Genomic DNA, 25,523 nt, shown 5'->3' with positions numbered 1-25,523 from the left:
TAATCCATGTCCTTAGTCTGCTTGTCTTCACAAACTGTTTGTGGCCTTTCTTGTGCATCATCTTTAGAAGAGGCTCTCTTCTGGGACGACAGCCATGCAGACCAATTTGATGCAGTGTGCGGCGTATGTTCTGAGCACTGACAGGCTGTCCCCCCACCCCTTGAACCTCTGCAGCAATGCTGGCAGCACTCATATGTCTGTTTCCCAAAGACAATCTCTGGATATGATGCTGAGCACGTGCACTCAACTTCTTTGGTTGACCAAGGACGAGGCCACTTCTGAGTGGAACCTGTCCTGTTAAACCGCTGTATGGTCTTGGTAACTGTGTTGCAGCTCAGTTTCAGGGTCTTGGCAATCTTCTTATAGCCTAGGCTTCTACATCTTTATGTAGAGCAACAATTATTTTTTTCAGATCCTCAGAGAGTTTTTTGCCATGAGGTGCCATGTTGAACTTCCAGTGACAAGTTTGAGGGAGTGTGAGAGCGATCCCACCAAATTTAACACCCCTGCTCCCAATTCACACCTGAGACCTTGTAACACTTACAAATCAAATCACACTGGGGAGGGAAAATGGCTAATTGGGCCCAATTTGGACATTTTCACTTAGGGGTGTACTCACTTTTATTGCCAGCGGTTTAGACATTAATGGCTGTGTGTTGTTATTTTGAGGGGACAGCACATGTACACTGTTATACAAGCTGTACACTCACTACTTTACATTGTAGCAAAGTGTCATTTCTTCAGTGTTGTCACATGAAAAGATATAATCCAATATTTGCAACAATGTGAGGGGTGTACTCACTTTTGAGAGATACTGTACATTTATCATTCAAAAGTTTGGGGCAATATATATACTTACGCAGCCCTGTGGGGCTCCATGCTCAGGGTCAGTGCAGAGGACATGACGTTGCCATTCTCACCACATGGGGTCTGCCTGTCAGGAAGTCCAGGATCCAGTTGCAGAAGGAGGTATTAAGTCCCAGGGTCCTGAGCTTAGGAACAAGCTTGGAGGGCACAATAATGTAGAGCTGTAGTCCACAAACAGCATCCTCACGTATGTGTTGCCTTTTCCAGGTGGGAGAGGGCGGTGTGTGTCGTCAGGGTGATGGCATCATCCGTAGATGTATTGGGGCAGTATGCAAATTGAAAGGGGTCAAAGGTGTCAGGAAGGGTGGAGCAGATGTGAGTTCTGACCAGCCACTCAAAGCACTTCATGATGATAAGGTCATTGCTACAGGACGGTAGTCATTCATGGAAGGTTTCTTTGGTACAGGGACTATGGTGGTCTGTTTGAAGGAGGCGGGGACTACAGACAGAGACCTGAAGAGGTTGAATATGGAGGTGAAAACCCTGGTAGGAAAGTTAGAGGTTGAATATGATCTAATCACCCCTGGTAGGAAAGTTAATGTGCTGTTGGCATTTTGGTAAAACTTTCCTGATATCTGCTCTATGGAAATCACCAACAACAATAGCAGCTGCCTCAAGGTGGGCGTCCTCTAGTCCATTTATTATTCCATATAGATCTTCCAGTGTGCAGGTTTTATCCACCTTCGGGGGTGTGTAGACTGCTGTGATAATAGCTGAGCTGACTTCCCGTGGAAGGTAGAAGGGCCTTCTTTACAGTCAGTAGCTCCAGGTCTGGAGAACAGTGTGTTGAGAGCACTACAACATCCGTTCCCCAGCGAGAGTTAACCATAATGCAGACTTCTCCACCCCTACTTTTATCTGACTCCGATGTTCTGTCCTGCCGGTAAATAGAAAAGCCAACAGGGGTGACGCACGAGTCTGGCACCAAGGGATTCAACCATTATTCCACAAACGCTAGCACATAGCAGTTTGCAATATCCTGTTGAAAGTTAATCTATGCGTGTAGTTCGTCCATTGTTTTGTCCATGGATTGAACATTTGTGAGTAGAGTAGGTCTGTAATGGCAGATAGCAGTATCTCGTCTGAGATCTGTACATGACACCGGCACGTTTGCCCCTCTCTCTCTTCCATCAGCGTATTGGTAAACAAATCAGTGGCAGAACAGAAGAATTGCAGCAATTGATCCGGTGAGTAGTGAAAAGGTATTTGTTCAATGATGAACGAATAACCATAAGTGCTTGTCGATCATACTGTATGAGCGACAGTTCAGCAAAATCTACGTAGTAATGCAGTCAGTGCAACCTTTCTCTCTTGCGCAGAGCAAGTTTAATTTTGGATCTTGTTTATATATGGTTTCTTCTTTGCTTGGTAGAGTTGCATTTGTTTTTGGAAGTGTTCCTGAGCCCATGCAATGATTTCCTCTACAGAATCGTATCATTTTTTTATTCAGTGCCGTCTGAGGGCCCAAAGATTACGGTCATCCAATATTGGATTTGATTAATCTTTTAATTATATTATGTACCGTAGATGATGAGATCCCCAAACACTTTGCAATGTAACATTGAGAAAAGTTATTCTTAAATTTTTGCACTATTTGTCTTTCACAGAGTGGTGAACCCCTCCCCATCTTCACTTCTGAAAGATCCATCCTCTCTGGAATGATCTTTTAATACCCAATCATGTCACTGACCTGTTACCAATTGACCTAATAAGTTGTGTGATTTTCCACCAGGTTTAGTTTTTTAGAATTACAAAAATGTTCCAGTCTCTTGTTGCCTCTGTTACAACTTTTTTGAAACATGTTGCTGGCGTCATTCAAAGTGGGCAAATAATTTTTGAGAAGTAAACATTTGATATGTTGTCTTAATACCATTTTCTATTGAATATGGGCTTCAAATGATTTGCACATCATTTCATTCTGTTTTTAATTACATTTTACGCACCGTCTGAACTTTTTTGTAAATGTGGTTGTGTGTTACGCCCTTTACAGAACAGCATTCAGTTTTTTCTAAACTGAATAGAAGCAGGACTGGGAGGCCCTGTTGCACAACCAAGGAAAAGGATAAATACATCAGTGTCTAGTTTGAGAAACAGACTCATCACAGGTCCTCAACTGGCATCTTCATTAAATAGGACCCACAAAATACCAGTCCGGGATGCCCGCCTTCTAGGCAGAGTTGCAAAGAAAAATACATATCTCAGACTGGTCAATAAAATTCTCTGTTTAAGATGGGCAAAAGAACACACATGACTGGACAGAGGAAGATTGGAAAAAAGTGGTAATGGCCGGACCAAAGTTTCAGGTTTTTGGATCACAACATAGATGACAATCAGTTTTATTATCATCAGAGGCAGAGGCCAACCAATGTTGTCACAGATTTTATTCAATGTTATTTCTTGTAATATCTTGTCCCTCTATCCTGTGACACAGCTGACATGTAGTTTGAGCTGTCAGTTGGGAATTCACTGTACTGTAGAATGTTTTCGTAGTACTGAATCTTATTGTTAATTGGTTGAAATGCTATATACCCTGCACACACAGTACAGCTTGAATACACAAATGCACACCCACACACACATGCACACACACATGCACACACAGGCACACCACTTATCTTGTCATGGGGCATGAAATATGCAGTCAAGCATTTCACCTATGCAGCCTGTGAAGTATTGCATTTCCACAATACTGACAGTGACAGAGTTTGATCTGTTTGGTTGAAGTGATGTTGTTAAATATTTGAATATATGAATAAATATCCTCATCTACAAATACCCATGGGTTTCCATGGTGTTTTTAAACAGCTGGTAAAACTGATTTGATTTGCATGTATTGGGCTTTAGTTGTGTTATGGTTCAGTGTTTGATTGTGGCCACATGCACTCAACTCCAGTATAATCCAGTTGATGGATCTCTGTTCAATAGAATTTCCAGTAGAAGGATTTCTGTGGATGATCATGTTTGATCTTCCTTCTATGCAGGAGTTGCATCTGAAGGGCCATTTTCTAAGTTACAGTATTTGTCTGGATTTAATGTCCACAAAATACAAAACCTAGGCTACTTGCAGAGATGTTTGAAATTGTTGTATTTGTTTATTGTACATCAGAAATAATTTTAATGTTGCTTATAGCGGTAGAGAATTATATAAATATTGATGACAGTACCATATGATTAACATATTCATTAATGAATCAGAGCACTCAATAAGGTGCTGAATTTATATTTCCCACCTGAGTTCAGTTTGATTTGATTTTCATAATTAACTCTAATTACCAAGTAAAATCACACCAAAACGAACATCATACACATTTTAATACCCCCCCACACACACTACACTCATTATAATAATCAGAATACACACAGCTAACTAATTAAATTGTTTGAATTAAACAGATTAAATTCTAATTATGTGTTTCATTAGGCAATGCATTTATTCATGTTTCTAAATTAGAGTTCTTCTGGATACTGTTTAGGGCAGAACCAATCAAACGGACCTCTGAGAATATGTATAATAAATTCATGATTGTACTTTTATCTTTTACTAGCATAGATGGATTACAGACTATGTTCTGATGTTCTGGGTGAAGAAATTGCCTTAATTGGATTGGTTACTGTTATTGGGTTGTTCATGTTATTGAGTTGTTTAGGTTATTGTGTTGTTTATGTTTTTGCGTTATTCATTTTATTGTGTTGTTAATGTTGTTCATGTTATTGTGTTGCTTATGTTATTGAGTTAGTCATGTTATTGTATTTTTTTACATTATTGGGATATTCATTTTATTGTTTGTTTTTTATTGGTACAGCCGGCTATTGGTGCTGGATATACCAATAAAAAACAAACAATAAAATGAATATCCCAATAATGTAAAAAAATAAATCCCAATAATGGTACAGCAGTACAGGACACAAATTCTCTACAAATTTTTTTTTTTAAGTGTGCAATGCACCAGATTTCATTACTTTAGGCAATCGTGGTTAGTACTCATGGTTAGTAACCATGGAATGCTATTATCAAATTATAGAATATCCTAAAAATAAAAAAAATTATCTGGACATGCAGGTTTAACATCCAGAAAATGTTTACTGCAGACTCGTTTTGAGTATGACTATGCAGACTTCCCATGCAAAGCTAGTTTTTATCAAGGGTTTATGTGATGTACAATTGGTTTACTTTCTCTCTTTAACACAGCAAATCATGTGGTAGCAATTCAATATATAAAGCATGCAGGTCAAGGTTTAGTTTTTCAACCAAAAATTACAATAGGGAAGATGCATGATCTAAGTGACTATAACTGTGGTATAATTGTTGGTTCCAGACGTGATGGTTCCAGCATCTCAGAAACAGCTGATCTTGTGGGAAGCTCATCTTACATACTATAGAGTTTACACAGATTGGTATGATAAAAAATATCCAATGAGTGGAAGCTGTGTGGGCAAAAAGACCTTGTGAAGTAGAGATCAGATGAGAATGGGCAGAGTTTTTCAAGCTGACAGAAAGGCTGAGATTTTGTCTTTACAACAGTGGTGTGCAGAAGGGCATCTCTGGATGTCCTGTGGATGTGTGGAACCTTAGAAAGAGTCAGTAGGGGGTCCTATCTAACATTAGATAGGTATACCAAATAAAGACCCAAACACAGTGTGAAAGTCTCTTTCCCATCCAAGATGAAGGGTTTTAAAAAAATTTGTAGGTTACCAAAAACAGCTTTTTTTTTGTACATTACAGACAGACCTGTTATAGGTTAACAACTTATCGCTGTTCGGCAGCAATGAAAGTAAATTACATCTTGGAAGTTGGGTTAACCATTACTACAGGTGACCCAAATTTTGTTAAATATTTACAAACCCTGTCTGTATAAGAGTGTTGGAACAGACGGTGTTAATACACTGTTTAAAAATTTTTTTTTACAGTACTGTACTGCAGGAAGTTGTATATTGCTATCATAATAATGAAAGGAAGGAAATTAACAGAGGAAGACAGACAAATCATTACAGTGTTGGTCTTTCCTTTTGAGAAATTGTAAAGAAAGCTAAGGTTTCAGTCAGTACAGTTTCCTACACAATTAAAAGGCACTTTGAAACTGGACAGAAACAGGTCTGGAAGACCCAAAGCCAAAACAGAATCAGAATACAGATTTCTGAGAGTCAACAGCTTGCGTGATAGACAGCTCGCAGGAAACTAGCTTCAAGCACAGCTTAACACTGGTTGAAGTAAGCAAGTCTTAGTTTCAACTGTGGAGAAGACTTCGAGCTGCAGGTTTGACAGGTTTAGTGATAGTAAGAAAGCCATCACTAAGATGGCGAAATTAGAAAAAGAGGCTTGCCTGGGCCAAGAAGCACCACCAGTCTCAGCCCATCTTAAATGAGCTTGGACCCAGACAAGGCAGTGGCATTTCTGGATCTTATAATTTCAATGAAACCTTGAAAACATAAGTCTTCTAAAACTTTTGACCAATTGAATATGTAAATATTTATTTAGCTATTCAGCTGCATTATTCATTCGTAAAGATAATGTCCGATAAATAACTTTCAGTAGATTGATTTTGCTCATTTGTCAACAAGAGCCAAAAAAGGCTCTTGGAGGTCAACTTAATTTTCAGATGACAACATAACTATTACAAGGACGTTTGTTTAATACATCTATGATATATAAAATACTACTTTTACACAGCGTGACATCCACAACAATATACACTCACCTAAAGGATTAATTAGGAACATCATACTAATACTGTGTTTGACCGCCTTTCGACTTCAGAAGTGCCTTAATTCTACATGGCTTTGATTCAAAAAGGTGCTGAAAGCATTCTTTAGAAATGTTGGCCCATATTGATAGGATAGCATCTTGCAGTTGATGGAGATTTGTGGGATGCACATCCAGGGCACGAAGCTCCCGTTCCACCACATCCCAAAGATGCTCTATTGGGTTGAGATCTGGTGACTGTAGGGGCCATTTCAGTACAGCGAACTCAGTGAAATCGAGACTCATCAGACCAGGCAACATTCTTCCAGTCTTCAACTGTCCAATTTTGGTGAACTCGTGCAAATTGTAGCCTCATTTTCATATTTGTAGTAGAGATGAGTGGTACCCGGTGGGGTCTTCTGCTGTTGGAGCCCATCCGCCTCAAGGTTGTGCGTGTTGTGGCTTCACAAATGCTTTGCTGCATACCTCGGTTGTAACGAGTGGTTATTTCAGTCAAAGTTGTTTTTCTATCAGCTTGAATCGGTCTGCCCATTCTCCTCTGACCTCTAGCATCAACAAGGCATTTTCGCCCACAGGACTGCCGCATACAGGATGTTTTTCCCTATTCACACCATTCTTTGTAAACCCTAGAAATGGTGTGCGTGAAAATCCCAGTAACTGAGCAGATTGTGAAATACTCAGACCAGCTGTCTGGCACCAACAACCATGCCACGCTCAAAATTGCTTAAATCAATCAATCAATCAAATGTATTTATAAAGCCCTTTTTACAACAGCAGTTGTCACAAAGTGCTTTACAGAGACACCCGGCCTTAAACCCCAAGAAGCAAACAACAGTAGTGTTGAATGTGTTGAATTAAATCACCTTTCTTTCCCATTCTGACATTCAGTTTGGAGTTTAGGAGATTGTCTTGACCAGGACCACACCCCTAAATGCATTGAAGCAACTGCCATGTGATTGGTTTATTAGATAATTGCATTAATGAGAAATTGAACAGGTGTTCCTAATAATCCTTTAGGTGAGTGTATATCAGTCTATGTGTAATGAATGAATGTAATATACACGTTTCACTTTTTGAATGGAATTACTGTCATAAATCAACTTTTTGATGATATTCTAATTCTATGACCAGCACCTGTTTGTGTCTGTTTTTATAGGGATCTGTGTCTGTTATAAAAGGTCTCCCTGTGTCTTTTTTTGTCTATTGTCTAATTGTTCTCCCATCTCTGCAGCCTCTGCACCCAGGACCACACCCCAGTGAACTATCAGACCTGCATCATGCCCAAACACTGTGAGATATCTGATTGGTCCTCGTGGAGTCCATGTTCCAAGACCTGCCGTTGTCAGGACCTGTTGCCTGGCTACAGGATAAGGACCAGACACATGAAGCAGATCCCTATTGGGGGAGGGAAGCAATGTCCTGCCCTGGAGGAGAAAGAGGCTTGCAACATCATCGGAGATCTGCTTCCACATTGTCCGAGGTGATATAATCTATTTAACATGGAGTCATTTAGCAATTAAAAATACTTATAATTATAATAATAATAATAATAATAATATGTCATTGTTACAATTGTACATTGCACTGATGATAACTGCATTGAGAAAACAATGAATGCAATTAGCCTTTCGCGGATCCCACCCCCCTTAGTTACTGTTGCTACGTCCGACAAACAAATGGTCAAACACGACCAGCAGGACAGATTGCCATGACAGGAAGAGGTATACCCGTGCGTGTCAGTGACCTTTTTTTGAGCAATACCTCTGCGATATCCTCCAGATCGAGGCAAAAGGGGTTACAGTATGCAGTGGAAGGATATATTCAAAATATAAAAATATGCAATGAAGGAGACACGACTACTATCGAGGCTAATGCTTACCAGTCTCAAGCGAAATCTGAGAAACCCCATGACCTGTAACTCAAATGCAACCAGCACAGCCTTGTGGACCAGTCATGCTCTTGCACTGCCGGGTAAGTTCTCTTTCATATGTTATGGTCTATTATTGTCTATTGCAAGTAGCTATTCTGTTAAAATACAAGGGGATATGTTAGCTAGCTAAACCTACATGTGCGTCAAAGCTAACTAACATTTCGGGATTGGGGAACTCAGGGGTAGGTTCTCCGTTCATAAAATGCTACATGAAAGATAAAACCAAAATTATTTAAAGTTGCTTGTTGGGGCGCTTGGTTCGACTTTGTTGTAAACTGACAAAAAATTTAGTTGGGGAGCTCAAAGACCCAACACAACAGCAGCTAATGTAGCTAGCGTTAGCTAACATGTTAACTAATGTTGGCTAAAGCTAAAGGGCTCGTTGAACTTAGCTTAGTGAGTAGGTTAACATTCTGGCAATGATATCCATGGTAATCCTAACTTTGGTCCAATTTGTGTTCTTACCTCTTGTTAGTAGATCTAGACAACACAGTAACTAGTTAGCTGTTAGCCTTACCTTTGAGCAGACGTATTTATGCTTCGTAATGTTCGACACATTTAACTGGGAGTGGGGCCGTCCACACTGTTTTATCCATTGTAGGCACAGCTCATGTTGTGTTTTCGGCTTTGGGAATGGAAAGAACACAACTCCTCCAGACAATCTCTCGGGGTATCTAGTGTCCGATTTACAAACGCTGTGGGCGCACCGCTTCACCATCTTGCTTGGAGTCAATGTTTGTCGGACCTGCTCACATAGTAACGGTTGCTATGATATGTGATTGGACAATGGCCATTTTGGGGGAGGGGCCGCGAGAGGTCAATTACTAGGTTTCTATCCAATTGGCAATACATTTTAAAATCTGCATGTATCACCAGTGGTGTTTCCAGCAAACAAATGTTTTGCAGACTAATGCATTAAGGTGTTAATAAAAGGACAGTCTAAACTCATCTATCAAACAAACTCTTACTTATGTGTTCTGCTCTTGCGCTGTATGTTGTTTTATCATGTAATATGAAATCATAGACCAGTTAAATTATGCTCTGTTGGCCACCATATTTGACAGCAGACCTGTTTCACAGTCTCAATATTTTACATTCTAATAATTTTTGAGAACCTGTTGTCCAGATTGATTTGAGTTGATTTAGATTAGATAGTCAGGTGTGACTACCATGTGACACAGTCATAGTCAGGTGAGGCTACCATGAGACACATTCATAGTCAGGTGAGGCTACCATGAGACACATTCATAGTCAGGTGAGGCTACCATGTGACACAGTCATAGTCAGGTGAGGCTACTATGAAACACATTCATAGTCAGGTGAGGCTACTATGAGACACATTCATAGTCAGGTGAGGCTACCATGTGACACAGTCATAGTCAGGTGAGGCTACTATGAAACACATTCATAGTCAGGTGAGGCTACTATGAGACACATTCATAGTCAGGTGAGGCTACCATGAGACACATTCATAGTCAGGTGAGGCTACTATGAAACACATTCATAGTCAGGTGAGGCTACTATGAAACACATTCATAGTCAGGTGAGGCTACTATGAAACACATTCATAGTCAGGTGAGGCTACCATGAAACACATTCATAGACAGGTGAGGCTACCATGAGAGACAGTCATAAACCAGATTTCACATTTCTGTGCAGCAGGACATTGAAATGGTCTACTGTAAAATGGTAAGAAATTGATCTCTCTAGTTAAAGAACAACATAGGAGAATGGTCTTGGTATTGATAGAAAAAAATCTTTGTATTGTGGGTCTTCAGATATGTGTGGAAGAGTACTGCCTGGGGAGATTGTCGTGTTGCCCCTCTGCTGAGCCAACAGGACAGACGGCTCGGTAATGTTTCTGGACTCTGTGGAGGAGGAGTCCAAACTAGGGAGATCTACTGTGTCCAGGTCCCGGAACACCAATCACGCCAGAAAGATGACACAGACTCATTTAACCTCTCAGACCTCCCAGCTCAACACCTTCTTGACCACCCAGCTCAACAACTCCCAAACCACCCAGCTCAACATCTCCCAGACATCCCAGCTCAACACCTCCCAGACCTCCCAGCTCAACACCTTCTTGACCACCCAGCTCAACAACTCCCAAACCACCCAGCTCAACATCTCCCAGACATCCCAGCTCAACACCTCCTAGACAACCCAACTCAACTCATCATAGACCATCCAGTCCAACACCTCTTGAAACATGGAGCTCAACACCTCCTGGAACAAGCAACTCAACACTTCCAAGACAAATCGCACCCAGCTCAACACATATCAGACCAAACAGCTCCACATCACAGGAAAGAAGGTAACACAATGGGTAGTTACAGTGATAATGGCACACTGACAGTGATAGTGATAATGGAACCCTGACAGTGACAGTAATAATGGCACACTGACACTGAAACTGTCATAGTGATAACGGTTTGTTAACATTAAAACAGTGATGATGATAATGGTTAATTTACACTAAAACAGTGAAAGTGATAATGGTTCATTCACACTAAAACAGTGAAAGTGATAATGGTTCATTCACATTAAACAGCGATGGTGGTAATGGTTCATTCACATTAAAACAGTGATAGTGATAATGGCACACTAAAACAGTGAAAGTGATAATGGCTCACTCTAAAACAGTGATGGTGATAATGGTTCATTCAGCCACCAGTGATGGATTTTCTAAAGGCAAATGAAAGAAAAAAACTGTGATTATAAACCTGCACTCTTAACTTAAAGTAAATGCAGTCAGCAGCCAATGATTACCAATGAACACAATTTTCAGAGATGCAAAGCCAGAAGAATCACATGGCCTACCTGGATGGACGGAGTTGATGTGGCTGCCTCAAATGCAAATAATCATCCTTTGGCAGAGAGCTTCCCAACACACCTTTTCTCCTTAAATGTCGTGGTAAATTCCATATAATGTTTTTTCTTGAAGGCAGCGCCATGTTACATATCTTACAAATAGTTTCCTAATCTATTAAACAATGCCTTCGGTGCAACTCCTTCTGGCTGTGTTGTTCTGGTGCATTTGACAAAAAAACTTGAAACTTGAAAAAGATATAACACCAGGTAGGACTATATCCGTTGTTCTGAGAAAGATGCGTAGAGTAGATAACTGAATAACATTTTATATGGCTTGTCTAATATTATCGTAAATATACTCTGTTTTTACCAGCCATCCAAAACCCCAAAACTGGAGAAAATTAAAGTCCGCCTCATCCGCCACCATTCTGGTTATGTGAGCCCACCTTTGCGATGATCACACACATCTAAGGCGCGCAATTCTTATTTTGTTTTTAAAACATTAAATAATAAAATAAAATGTGTAACGTGTCATAATTATTTCGCGCATCTATTCTTTTTCAATTGAAGTAATCCAAAAGTAATCATACATTTTTTCAAAAGTATCTGTAAATCCGATTACAATATTTTTGTTGGCAACGGAAAAGAATACTGTTACTGTTGTTTTGTAATCCATTACTCCCCAACTCTGATGAAAGCATTCCAAGACTGAATCTGTTGTGAAGGCAAATTAGGTCTTTGATATTCATTTAATGTTAGGTGTTTATGTTATTAGCGTTACTCACTGTATAAATACATAAACATACTCTGGGGAATATTTAACACAATAAAGCATGTCTAATAATTATATAACTAGTGATGTACTTATACAGCTACCATTAGACAAAATATAATGGCCATTGAATGTATCTTGTCAACTGATTAAATCTCTTAATTTATGTAATGGCTTTTGCTGTATAAGTCCTTGGAGACCTCATTCTATTGTAAATAGTCTGTAGTCAGGAAGAGTTAAATTAAGGAAAGTCAAAGGGATGTTGCTCTCTCATCATATAGACAACTGAAGACTATGAATAAACACACTTGACGGAATATGAATCTTGTTGTTCTGAGATATAGATCAATGAAATCAGCATCATGTTTTCCGGAGACATTATCAATATATCTTTTGCCAATAGAAAGGGTTCTCATATAGAAAATAAATATATTTTTGCAATGCAAAATGTATGTAGAATGTATGATGAATATACAGGTGCTGGTCATAAAATTAGAATATCATCAAAAAGTTGATTTATTTTAGTAATTCCATTCAAAACGTGAAACTTGTTTATTATATTAATTCATTTCAAATTGGTTTCTTGAACATGACAATGAGTTCACTGTACTGAAATGGCCCCCACAGTCACCAGATCTCAACCCAATAGAGCATCTTTGGGATGTGGTGGAACGGGAGCTTTGTGCCCTGGATGTGCATCCCACAAATCTCCATCAACTGCAAGATGCTATCCTATAAATATGGGTCAACATTTCTAAAGAATGCTTTCAGCACCTTGTTGAATCAATGCCACGTAGAATTAAGGCAGTTCTGAAGGCGAAAGGGGGTCAGACACAGTATTAGTATGGTGTTCCTAATAATCCTTTAGGTGAGTGTATATTGTTATGGATGTGACATTCTCTGTTGTGGATGTCACACTGTGTAAAAGTAGTATTTTATATATCATAGATGTATTAAACAAACGTCCTTGTAATAGTTATGTTGTCATCTGAAAATGAAGTTGTATTTCAAATGTTTATTTCTTTAATTGTGATGATTATTACTGATAACTATTGAAAATCCCAAATTCAGTATCTCAGAAAATTTGAATATTACTTAAGACCAATACAAAACATTTTATTTTAGAAATGTTGGCCAACTGAAAAGTATGAATATGAAAAGTATGAGCATGTACAGAAATCAATACTTAGTTGGGGCTCCTTTTGCCTGAATTACTGCAGCAATGCGGCGTGGCATGGAGTCGATCAGTCTGTGGCACTGCTCAGGTGTTATGAGAGTCCAGGTTGCTCTGATAGTGGCCTTCAGCTCTTCTGCATTGTTGGGTCTGGCATATCGCATCTTCCTCTAACACAATATCCCATAGATTTTCCATAGGGTTAAGGTCAGGCGAGTTTGCTGGCCAATTAAGAACAGGGATACCATGGTCCTTAAACCAGGTACTGGTAGCTTTGGCACAGTGTGCATCTCCATAAAGTTGGTCAGCAGCAGGAAGCATGAAGTGCTCTAAAACTTCCTGGTAGACGGCTGCGTTGACCTTGGACCTCAGAAAACACAGTTGACCAACACCAGCAGATGACATGGCACCCCAAACCATCACTGACTATGGAAACTCTACCCTGGACCTCAAGCAACGTGGATGCTGTGCCTCTCCTCTCTTCCTCCAGACTCTGGGACCTTGATTTCCAAAGGAAATGCAAAATGTACTTTCATCAGAGAACATAACTCAGCAGCAGTCCAGTCTTTTTTGTCTTTAGCCCAGGCGAGACGCTTCTGACGCTGTGTCTTGTTCAAGAGTGGCTTGACACAAGAAATGCGACAGCTGAAACCCATGTCTTGCATACGTCTGTGCGTGGTGGTTCTTGAGGCACTAATTCCAGCTCCACTCTTTGTGAACCTCCCCCACATTTTTGAATGGGTTTTGTTTCACAATCCTCTCCAGTGTGCAGTTATCCCTATTGCTTGTACACTTTTTTCTACCACATCTTTTCCTTCCCTTCGCCTCTCTATTAATGTGCTTGGACACAGAGCTCTGTGAACAGCCAGCCTCTTTAGCAATGACCTTTTGTGTCTTGCTCTCCTTGTGCAAGGTGTCAAGTCAGCAGTCTTACCCATGTTTGTGTTGCCTACAGAACTAGACTGAGAGACCATTTAAAGGCCTTTGCAGGTGTTTTGGGTTAATTAGCTGATTAGAGTGTGGCACCAGGTGTCTTCAATATTGAACCTTTTCACAATATTCTAATTTTCTGAGATAATGAATTTGGGGTTTTCATTAGTTGGCAGTTATAATCATAAAAATTAAAAGAAATAAACACTTGAAATATATTAGTCTGTGTGAAATGAATGTATACATAATACAAGTTTAACTTTTTGAATGGAATTACTGAAATAAATACACTATTTGATGATATTCTAATTTTATGACCAGCACCTGTATGTCGAATACATTTAACTTAATTCAAAATACATTTCAGGGATCAAAATGTATTCCACCTTTTATTCTGAAATTTATTTAAAAATGTATACATACATTTAAACTTTATTCAAAATAGTGTCAACCCACCTGGCCGATGCTCCAATATATTTAGACATGCATTTTCAAAATGTATTAAATACATTTTATATAAATATATTTAAGCGGCCAATTTCAAACATTTTGACATATATTTACGAAATGTATTCAGGAATATATTTTCCAAATGTATTCAAAAATATATTTAAAATACATTTATTTTCCGTTTGGGTTGAGACAGGACCTGTATTTATTTACCTTACAGAAAGGATTAACACTGGACCTGTATTTATTTAACTAATATGATGTATTTAGACAACACCTTTATGTCCAGCTAATAATATAAATGATTGAGACAGGATCTGTGTGTTAAGCATGTTGTTCTCAGATGTAGAGTTTAATTTTGATAATTTTTCAAACATTGTATTCTGCTAGGGTTCTATGTCAAATTTATTAAAGGAATTGTCCATCTCAAGAAATTGGTTGAGCAAGTGAAAAGGGACTGCATTATGTACTTTATTTGTGCGGTACATTACAACCATATCTTTTTACACAGAGAATCACAGCCTTGTAAATTACTTTAGACAATGCACAGGCTGTTACTACATTTCTCTTTGGGATTTCATTTAAATGGAAATTTGTTGCTCAATGATGTGAGGAGGTGCATCAAAAATCATTTTTTAAATGATTTTCCTGAGGATTGGAGAAAACAGCCCCTGTTCCCTGTCTCTGTGAGACCAGCTGCACAGTTCATCACTTGGAATGTGATTAGAGGGGTCTTTTCTACAACTCAGACCTAGCTAAGATCCCCCACAAACATACACATATACACACTGTCATTTGTATGCCTTTACATTTTGTTATTGTTGTTTATTGGTGAGGGTGAAAGGGGTTCATCAGCACAAAGGATGCGTATTTGTCGGTCTGGTTAGGTGGAGATATAGAGGATACAGGGAAGGTTGTTGGGAGAGACTATGAACTGTCATTTATTAGATGATTGGTTTTACTGCAGGTGGATGTTGGTTTGTATATTTATATAAAAAATAACAGAGATTGTCTGCCTGTCTTCCTATTTGCCTGTCTTTCTGTCTGCCTTTCTTTATGTTAACTGTCTTTCTGTCTGTCTGCCCTCCTGTCTTTCTTTTTGTCTGTCTGTCTGTCTGCAGTGTCCAGGCCTGTGAATGGTCGTCTGTGTGCAGGTTCTGATATCCCATCATCTGTGCAGCGCTGCTCCATCCTGTGTCCTCAGCCCTGTCTGCTCTCCTCCTGGTCCTCTTGGGGAACCTGTCTCCACGACAACTGCCTTGAGCCTCAGGGGAGGAAAGGTGAGGATAGTAAAAAGCATGTCATTAAACTCATGAATGTTACAGAAGTCACATTATTGAACACAGACATATTTTATACAAGTCATGTTTTAGTATTCACATTAAATAAGTAATGTTATAGAAGTCAAGTCATAGAACTAATATCTTATAGTAGTGTTCTAATGTTAATGTTAGGATTACTGCGACAAGTCTTTTGGTTTGATGTGCCCTCTAATACAGCACACGGTAGATCATTCATTTAGATGTAAACATGGAATAACGTGAGGATGTCTTTTACTGAGGGACTGGTAATGACTGCTTTTAGAAGGACCCCAATGGAGTAGGACAGATAAACACTTGGATCAGCCTTCTCTTCCTCTTCTTCCTGGAATCTGATTTGACCGAAGAACCTTTCCATTATTAATATCCATAGGGATGATTGTTTATATCCATAGGGATGATTGTTAATACCCATAGGGATTATTATTCATATCCATAGGGATGATTGTTAATATCCATAGGGACGATTATTAATATTCATAGGGATGATTGTTAATATCCATAGGGATGTGTGGAGCAAATTGTTTTTCTCAGTTTAAATATGGGCAGGAGCCAGCAGTCAGGAGGTGCTGGAATTAGTCCCTGCTCTCTGTGGGGCTGCTGGGGTCTAGCTGTGTCACATTTCTCTCAATGGGCTCTAAAGAAATGGCTCCTCTCTAAGGAGATGGCTCCTCTCTACAGAGGTGGCTTCTCTCTAAGGAGGTGGCTCTTCTGTAAGGAAGTGGCTCTTCTGTAAGGAGATGGCTCCTCTCTAAGGAGATGGCTCCTCTAAGGAGGGTGCTTTTCTCTAAGGAGGGTGTCTTTTCTCTAAGGAGGTGTCTTTTCTCTAAGGAGATGGCTCCTCTCTAAGGAGATGGCTCCTCTCTAAGGAGATGGCTCCTCTCTAAGGAGGTGGTTCCTCTCTAAGGAGGTGGTTCCTCTACTGGGCAGCCGGTTTCAACATGCCTTGTAGATGTAATTTTTCCATTGGCTATCCTGGAACTAGCTAGTGACACACTTCTCTGCCAGGTGTCACAAACTATTTTGGAATTACTTCAGAGGGACTGTGTAGCAGCTGTAAGGGAGACCTTATACATGAGGCAGGCAAAATCTAAAGTAGAGAGACACTTTTATTTAGAGTTGAAATCCAGGCCCACAGTAACAAAATTATTAAAAATGTATAGTATTTACACATTTATAAAAAAAGAATAAGAAAATGCCTAGGAGGAGGCTGACCTCTATACCGTTAGATGTAATTTAAGGCATATGCCAGACTTTTCTAACATCAACCATCATACTGCAAAAGAAGAGCAGGGTTTTATTCATGGAACCTTTTTTTATTAGCTGGTCATTTTGTGTAACACTTATGTGGATATGCACCAAGCTTGCCAAGTGGACGCTGAACCATAGCAGCTTTTCCAAGGAAACCAACTACAGCATGCGGCCCCTAAAGGACATGGAACATGCAGACTACACTTGTAGTCTGCATGAATGTTTTTATTCACCCTTGTTTTCCAAATAAACCAAATTGTGAGGCAATTCCCACTTCATCTCAGCAAACATCTACAACAGTCAATCCTCAAAAGGTGCCGAAGATACCACAACATCCCTGCTGATAGGCCACCCTTGCTGTTTGCGGTCACATGCCAAGGACAGTGTTAGCCACTATTTAGACAGCAACCTACAACGAGCTGACATCAGACAAAGCAGAGAAAGTGCTGCTCTCATAACCAGCTATTTTTCCCTCAGAGCACTCGGTCTGGACTCCATGCTGTGATTGGATATTGGATTTTCTGATGGGAAGACCTCAGACTGTGAGGATTAGCAATAACATCTCGTCATCATTGACTTTAGCCAACCTCTCAAGCAGAGTTTTCCCTCAGATCACTGCTGCCTCAAAGCCCTGTAGAGTTTCTCCCTCAGAACACTGCTGCCTCTAAACCCTGTAGAGTTTCTTCCTTCAGAACACTGCTGCCTCTAAACCCTGTAGAGTTTCTTCCTTCAGAACACTGCTGCCTCTAACCCATGAAGAGTTTCTCCCTCAGAACACTGCTGCCTCTACCTCCTGTAGAGTTCTCTCTTAGAACACTACTGCCTCTACCCCTGGATATTTTCTCCCTTAGAACACTGCTGCCTCCACCTCCTGTAGAGTTTCTCGCTCAGAACACTGCTGCCTCTATCTCCTGTAGAGTTTCTCCCTCAGAACATTACTGCTTCTACTCCATGTAGCTCTCCCTCAGATTACAGTCTGGTTCTCCTTTCATCCAATACTGGCCAAACATGTGTGTAAGGAGTTGCTTTAACTGAAACCTTACAAATCGATCTGAAAGCAATTAGCATCGATCATATGGAAAATGTTTCAGCAGAGAACGCTGAGTAGACAAATTCTCAAGACACCCTCTTTTTCTTGCCCTTTTTGACATTTACTGGGGATTTCATCTCTCGTTTTCTGATAGGATCAGAGCTGGCATCTAGAGACTTGCAATTCAATTAATCAATCAATCAAATGTATTTATAAAGCCCTTTTTACAACAGTAGTTGTCACAAAATGTAGGAAGAAACCTAAGGAGGACCCAGGCTCAGGGGGGTGACCAGTCCTCTTCTGGCTGTGCCGAGTGAGATATTAAGATTCCAATTGGAATAATTAATAAATGCATGTGGCTAAATCCAGAGTCTATTTACACTTAGACTAGGTCAGAAGCATGACCAGATGGACAAGGACAGGGGCAGCAACGGGCCCTGAAACCAGGAACTCCGCAGGTGTGGACCAGGACCTCATGTCCTCCTAAAGTTTAAAACGGGAGGAGACTGGGAAAATTCAGAAAATGCATTCATCATATCAACAACGATTTAGAGTGGAGAAGGAGAACTGACCCAATCCCCCAGCACAATAGTATAGCAGCGTAAGACCTTGGGACTGAGACGGGGGGGTCCGGCAACACTGTGGCCCTACCTGGTGGACAGGGCCCAACAGGCAGGAAATCAATCCACCCACATTGCCAGGCATCAACAAAAGGGACACCCAGAATGAGGGTTGAGTATTGCCAGCAGCGTACAGCCCAATTGCACAAGTGCGCAGTAGAGAGACAATAACCAGCCAGTGACTCTTCCCACGAAAGCCTTTGGAGGGAGGGCATCCCCAGTGGCGACGAGAGCCCACCTGGCAAGACAGCAAGGGTGGACAGTATCAAGCCTTCTGGTCACCTTCACGCCCCCAGATTACACCTAATCGTAAACTGTGCTGTAGAGATGAGTTTTTAGTAGACACTTGAAAGTTTGCACTGAGTTTGCATTTCTAACCTTAATTGGCAGATCATTCCACAGTAGTGGAGCTCTATGAGAAAAGGCCCTGCCTCCAGCTGTTTGTTTAGAAATTCTAGGTACAATTAAAAGGCCTGCATCTTGCGATCGTAGGTTACGTGTAGGTATGTATGGCTGGATCATTTCAGCAAGGTAAGTAGGAGCAAGTCCATGTATTGATTTATAGGTTAACAGTAAAACCTTAAAATCAGCCCTAACCCTAACAGGCAGCCAGTGTAAGGACGCTAGGACAGGAGTAATGAGTTAAGGCAGCTAGTGTAAAATGTATTGATTTGTCAGGGTAACCGGAAAGAAGAGCATTGCCATAATCTAGTCTAAAAGTAACGAAAGCATGGATTCGTTTTTCTGCATCAGTTTTTGATAGAAAGTTTCACATTTTTGCAATGTTTCGAAGATTAAAATAAGCAACTATTGAGACATATTTTATATGTTCATCAAAGGAGAGGTCAGGGTCAAGGGTAAAGCCAAGGTTTCTTACAGTTTTTTGGGATACGAGCATGCAGCCGTCGAGGTTCACAGGGAGATCTGCTAACAACGCTTTTTGTTTCTTGGGTCCTAAAACGAGCATTTCTGTTTTTCTTGAGTTTAAGAGCAAGAAATTCTCTGTCATCCACTTCCTAATATCTGAAAGGCATGCTTCCAAAGTAGCTAATTTTGGGGCTTCTCCATGCTTCATTGAAATATATAACTGTGTGTCATCAGCATAACAGTGAAAATTTACATTGTGATTTCGGCTTACATTGCCCAGAGGCAGCATACATATAGTGAGAACAATAATGGGCCCAGAACCGAGTCTTGAGGAACACCAAAGCATAACTTTGACTTGTCAGAGGATATGCCATCCACACTAACAAACTGATGTCTTTCAGAAAAATAAGATTTAAACCAGGCTAGAACATGTCCACGTAGCCCAATATGGGTTTCCAGTCTCTCTAAGAGAAGTGAGTGATCAATAGTGTCAAAAGCAGCACTAAGATCAAGAAGCAACAGGACGGATGCAGAACCTTTGTCTGAGGCCATTAGAAGGTAATTTGTTACCTTCACGAGTGCAGTCTCAGTACTATGATGGGATCTGAAAACGGACTGGAGAATTTCATCAATGTTATTTGTCTTCAGGAATGCATTCAGTTGTTGGGAAACAAATGTTTCTAAGATTTTTGAGAAGAACGGGAGGTTCGATATTGGCCTATATTTGTATAATATGTCGTGATCCAGATTACCATAACTATTTAAGGAGGAGTCAGTTATTTGTTTTCTAATGGTGATGATCTTTTCATCAAAGTAGTTAATGAATTCATTACAACTAAAGTGAAGACCCACTTCACTTGTTGAGCTTAGCTTTTTTGTTAACTTTGCAACTGTATCAAAGAGAAACTTTGGATTGTTTTTGTTCACCTCAATCAGGTTGGAGAAATAAGTTGATCGAGCAGATGTGAGTGATTTTCGGTATTGTAGTCTACTGCCTATCCAGGCTAGTCTGAATACTTCCAAATTGGTGGAGCGCCACTTTTGCAAAAAATGTCTGCAGGTTTGCTTAATTGCTGTAGTATTGTCTGTGTACCAGGGAGCAAGATTCTTGTTGCGTATTTCTTTAGTTTTTAGTGGTGCAACCGTATCTACCGCAGTGTTGAGTTTAGATCCTCGATTTGATCGTTTACAGATCGAGTCGTTAATGAGCGAACTATATCAAGGAATTTATTGGTAGTCCGAAAATTTATAATACAGCTTTTGAAACTCATTGTTTGCGGAGCGAGCAGATTTCTTGTTTTAACGGTAAATGTAATAAGACAGTGATCCGATAATCCAGGATTGTGGGGTGAAATTATTAGATCTACAATATCTATTTCTCGTGACAGGACTAAATCTAAGGTGTGATTGTGGCAATGTGTTGGACCTGAGACATGTTGCATAAAACCCACTGAGTCAATTATGGCTTCAAAGGCTTTATGAATATGGAAATCGCCAAAAATTTGAATACTATCTGCCATGACTACAAGGTTAGACAAGAACTACTCTGGCTATGCTATCGACAGACTCCACTATGCTAGCAGGCTGGTTAACAAGGTTAGGCTGACCGGCACCCTATCTCATGGTTCCTTGATAAAAGAAGAGCACCACTCCAGCTAGGATGGAGTCCGTCGCTCCTCAGCAGATCAGGCCTGGCCCTATTTCTGGGAGAGTCCCTAAAAGAGAGCCAGTTATCTACAAACTCTATCTCCTGCGACGGGCAGAACTCAGCGATTGAGTTGCGCTAGTCTGCTGTAGAGCTCGTCACCACCCCTAGCTGGGAGGGGGCCAGAGACAATTATGCCGACACATCTTGCTAGCTAGTTTACACGCTGATGCTATGTTCTGCTTCGTAACCTCTGTGTAGCGTTTACTACGTCACGGGTGTTCAACAGCAATGTAACGCAGGTACCTAGGTGGGAGGTTCACTTACCTGATTAGAGCACGGGCCAGTCAAGAGTTGAAACGTGGACCAGTAAAATCAGTGTGTTGGCTATAAGCGGGAGCGAGTATTAGTTTTGACATGTTGTCTTTGCGCCACCGGTAAGCTGTTGTTTCTCTACATTGAGCTGCGGTTTAAGTTTGTTTGTCTGTTGCGCTACTGCTGTGCTGCGGCTATGTATGTTCTGCGGCTATGTATGTGCTGCGGCTATGTATGTGCTTGATAACTGTTACGTTGGTCACGCTGATAAAACCTTATTTGAGGTCTGATGTTCAACGCTGTCGGCTCGATATATCCGTGACTATATTCTAGTAAATGTTTGAAATTGGAGCGTTTCACTGTCACATGAGCTACTTCCTGGTTGCGGTGCTGAATGGGTAATGTAGTCAATCGCTTTACTTTGGTAATGGATTGCTATACATAGCATCGCTATTTCAAACTACACTCTGTATTCACTTTAGACCAATATACACCTTTGTGGTTTTGGGATATTAGTTTAATGTGTAACATTGACATTGCTGTACATTTGATGTGTTTTACATTGATGTGCATTTCTGTGTTTAGAGCAATGTGCTTTGTTTAGTCATTCAGTTTTAAACACTAAGTATATTATAATACTAAATACTGACTATATTGAAATTTATATTCTATTCATATTAGTATGTTCAGAATGTATGGTATATTATGTATGTGGCTAATATTGTTGTTTATACTATAGCCTTTGTATTTCTACAGGTTTATAACCTGCTATTTGTGGACTAATTAGCTGTTTGTGGAAAATCAATCAGTTTAAATAAAAAACCACAACGAGTCATAACAACGTGTCCTCTCCTGATGCCCCGTTCGGTGGGGAGATTCTTAAAGAACCGAACATCCTAACTGTTTCATCCTAACATCGTTGGTGCCAACATGAATAACAATATCTCTGTACTCTCTATACTTGCCAGTTTTAGACTTCGCTAGCACCAACCCCAGATTTGCCGCTACGTCGATGGCTCTGCCCCCCAGTAAACAGTGTACGATTGCCGGCTGAACCTTTAGTGTAATACTGCGGGTAATGGAATCGCCGATGACTTAAGTTTTGACTAAAGGCCACCGGTAGAACATGCATGACGATCATTCCCCTCCAAAGACTGCTCAGACCTTGACTCCAACTCCAGTGGGGAAAACCTGTTGAAAGCTCAGTTGGATTTGGCAACGACTCAGGTTTAACTGGTAGACGGCATTTCTTCTCAGTGACCAAGAGAAAGTTCTTGCCCGGCTGCAGGAGCTGTGCTGGGGGGCTAACAACACTGTCGTTTCTTCCTGGTGGCACAGACAAAGTTTTTTCTATTTCTACACTAACACAATCATTGCCTGAAATTTGCGTCAGAAGCCGAGCCTCTAACTCTGCTATCTTTAAGACGATAGTTCTCCTCCGTGTTGTAGCTACAACAATTACAGTGATAAGGCATAATAATGATACTTAGCGTGGGTTTTCAGGGGTGAGTAGTTCTGTTAATTATGTCCAAAAAGAGTCCCGGTGGAGCAAAGCTGGGTAAGAGGTCAACAGATGAAAAATATGGCGTTTATAAACTCTTAAAGTAGAATTTGACCAATTAGTTTGTATAGAGTAAATTCAAAAAAAGTTTGGCAGGTAGGCAGCATACAGCAGGCAGCGTACAGCACGTCAACGATCCCACAATGCAATTGGTTCAACTAAAAAACTCAGTGCAATTCAACAACCCGAAACCCCAAGCATAGATGCTAAGCATGGGTGGTCATCAAAACACAGGATGAGGTGATTTAGCAATCGGTGGTATGATGAGCCTCAAGTGGTCGCAAGTATACAATTGCCTCAGTGCGCCTTTGCCTTAAAGGCACTTAACCATATAATATGATACTCATTGACCAAAGGCTGTCTAAACTGTCTGAAAACAATTCAGGTCTGACTGTGTGTAATGCATCAAATATGAGTCTGCTGTCTGCACATCTGGTGGCATCTACAGTATAGGAGTCCTTAAGGTTAATGTCATGGGCCAACCCTAATCTCTATATGTATTTGTGGTGTGGAACCTGCCACTAACTCTCTCATCCACCTATATGTCTGTGTGAGAAAACAATAACACAACTTCCTCTGACCTTCACTCACCAAATGAGACCAGAATAGTACCAGCTAGTCCAGGTGGTTTAGGTTGGAGACTAGATATTTAGATTAGATCGGATTCAACTTTATTGTCATTGAACAGTACAAGTACATTACAATGTAATGCAGTTAGCATCTAACCAGAAGTACAAGTAGAGGAGTGCAAAAAAATTTACAAGTACAAGAACATGTACAGTTGTGCTCATAAGTTTGCATACCCTGGCAGAAATTGTGAAATGTAGGCATTGATTTTGAAAATATGACTGATCATGCAAAATAAACAGTCCCTTTTATTTAAGGATAGTGATCATATGAAGCCATTTATTATCACATAGTTGTTTGGCTCCTTTTTAAACCCAAATGGTCCTGTTTAAAAGTTTACATAGCCTTGAATGTTTGGCCTTGTTACAGACAATCAAAGTGACACACACAGGTTAAAATGGCAATTTAAGGTGAATTTCCCACACCTGTGGCTTTTTAAATCAAATTTAGTGTGTGTGTATAAATAGTCAAGGAGTTTGTTAGCTCTCACGTGGATGCACTGAGCAAGCTAGGCTCTTGAATGTAAGTACCCCAGATCTGGGGTATTTTAATCAAGGGATTCATTCAATTGCTTAGAACATTAGAACGGTTCCACCTATCATAAAAGCTGCGGTAGTTTCTGAAAGTGGCGAATCTCCCCTTTCCGGTCTAGTACAACATCACTGGCCTTGGTCTTACTACCTTTTATGGGCATACAGACTTTTACGGGGATTTGTGCTCCTCCCAGCACCACTTCCTGGAGTAACCAAAAGATCATACCAACGAACAGAGTCGAAAGTTTGATTTACAATGAAGCCAGACACTCCATCGATCATAAGGACATATACTTTGGATGCCTGGGACTTACCTTTATCGATCCAGACATCCTAGAGTTGACATCTTTATTGGAAAATCTGTTTTCGTCGAACACTTTCCTTTTACAAGGTAAGCTCTGGTTTGATTTGTGCATAAGCTAAAGCATCAAGTTTGGTACCAAATGAATTGTTAGGTTCTTAGGACCTTAACCAGCCTATTGGCTACATTATCCGATCATGTATGACTGAAAAGACATAGATTGTCCGGGGAATTGGGGATGCGTATTTACACTTTGGATGTGGTATATTGGTGAATTGTTCCTGTTAGCATTTCTGTTAGCACTTCCTTAGCCTAGAAATAGGTTGGAGAGACAAGTCTAGTAGCCAATTATATTCTCCCTTCCGTGGTATGCAGATTTTCAAGGCAGGGCGCAATAGGTCGAAGATCCCATGGAAACTCAATGGGATACGAATGTTTGTGGTTTTATTGTAGAAAATGTTTTTTCTAAACTAAACAAATAGTATTAAAACATTACAGATGTAAATCAAACAGTGGAATGATGTAATTTACAGATTTGACGTGGATGGCCACTTGAATACGGCTCTGGACACCACTGATAATGTTGACATGTTTGGGTAATCATAGGATGTGTGTATAGCTGAAAATATCAATATTAGAATTTTAGCCTGTCCATGAAAGAAGAGAAAGTAAAAACATATTTTGTTTGTGTGTGTTTTAGCTTGTGCATAATTTTTCTTTCTTCCAATCTATGCTCTGATTAATTCCTCAATCTCCCATGTGTATTTTATACAGAATACCTTCAATGAGCATGTACTGACAACATACACTCACCTAAAG

The 25,523-nt window shown here is 40.2% G+C and overlaps 1 protein-coding gene across 4 annotated transcripts in view; it reads left to right on the top strand.

Moving 5' to 3' along the window:
- Window positions 1-25,523, top strand: part of thsd7ba (thrombospondin, type I, domain containing 7Ba) — a 292,455-nt gene that overhangs the window by 57,089 nt on the left and 209,843 nt on the right. For all 4 annotated transcript variants that reach the window (XM_034289054.1, XM_029115860.2, XM_029115859.2 and 1 more), the window contains exons 4-6: window positions 7,800-8,048; window positions 10,277-10,812; window positions 15,757-15,915. In XM_034289054.1, coding sequence (XP_034144945.1) covers window positions 7,800-8,048; window positions 10,277-10,812; window positions 15,757-15,915 — 944 coding nt within the window. The remainder of the gene's footprint in view (window positions 1-7,799; window positions 8,049-10,276; window positions 10,813-15,756; window positions 15,916-25,523) is intronic.

The sequence above is a fragment of the Esox lucius genome, chromosome 20, assembly GCF_011004845.1.
Source record: "Esox lucius isolate fEsoLuc1 chromosome 20, fEsoLuc1.pri, whole genome shotgun sequence".
NCBI classification, from domain to species: Eukaryota; Metazoa; Chordata; class Actinopteri; order Esociformes; family Esocidae; genus Esox; species Esox lucius.
Note: the sequence above shows the minus strand (reverse complement) of the source record. Positions and strands in the feature narration are given on the sequence as shown.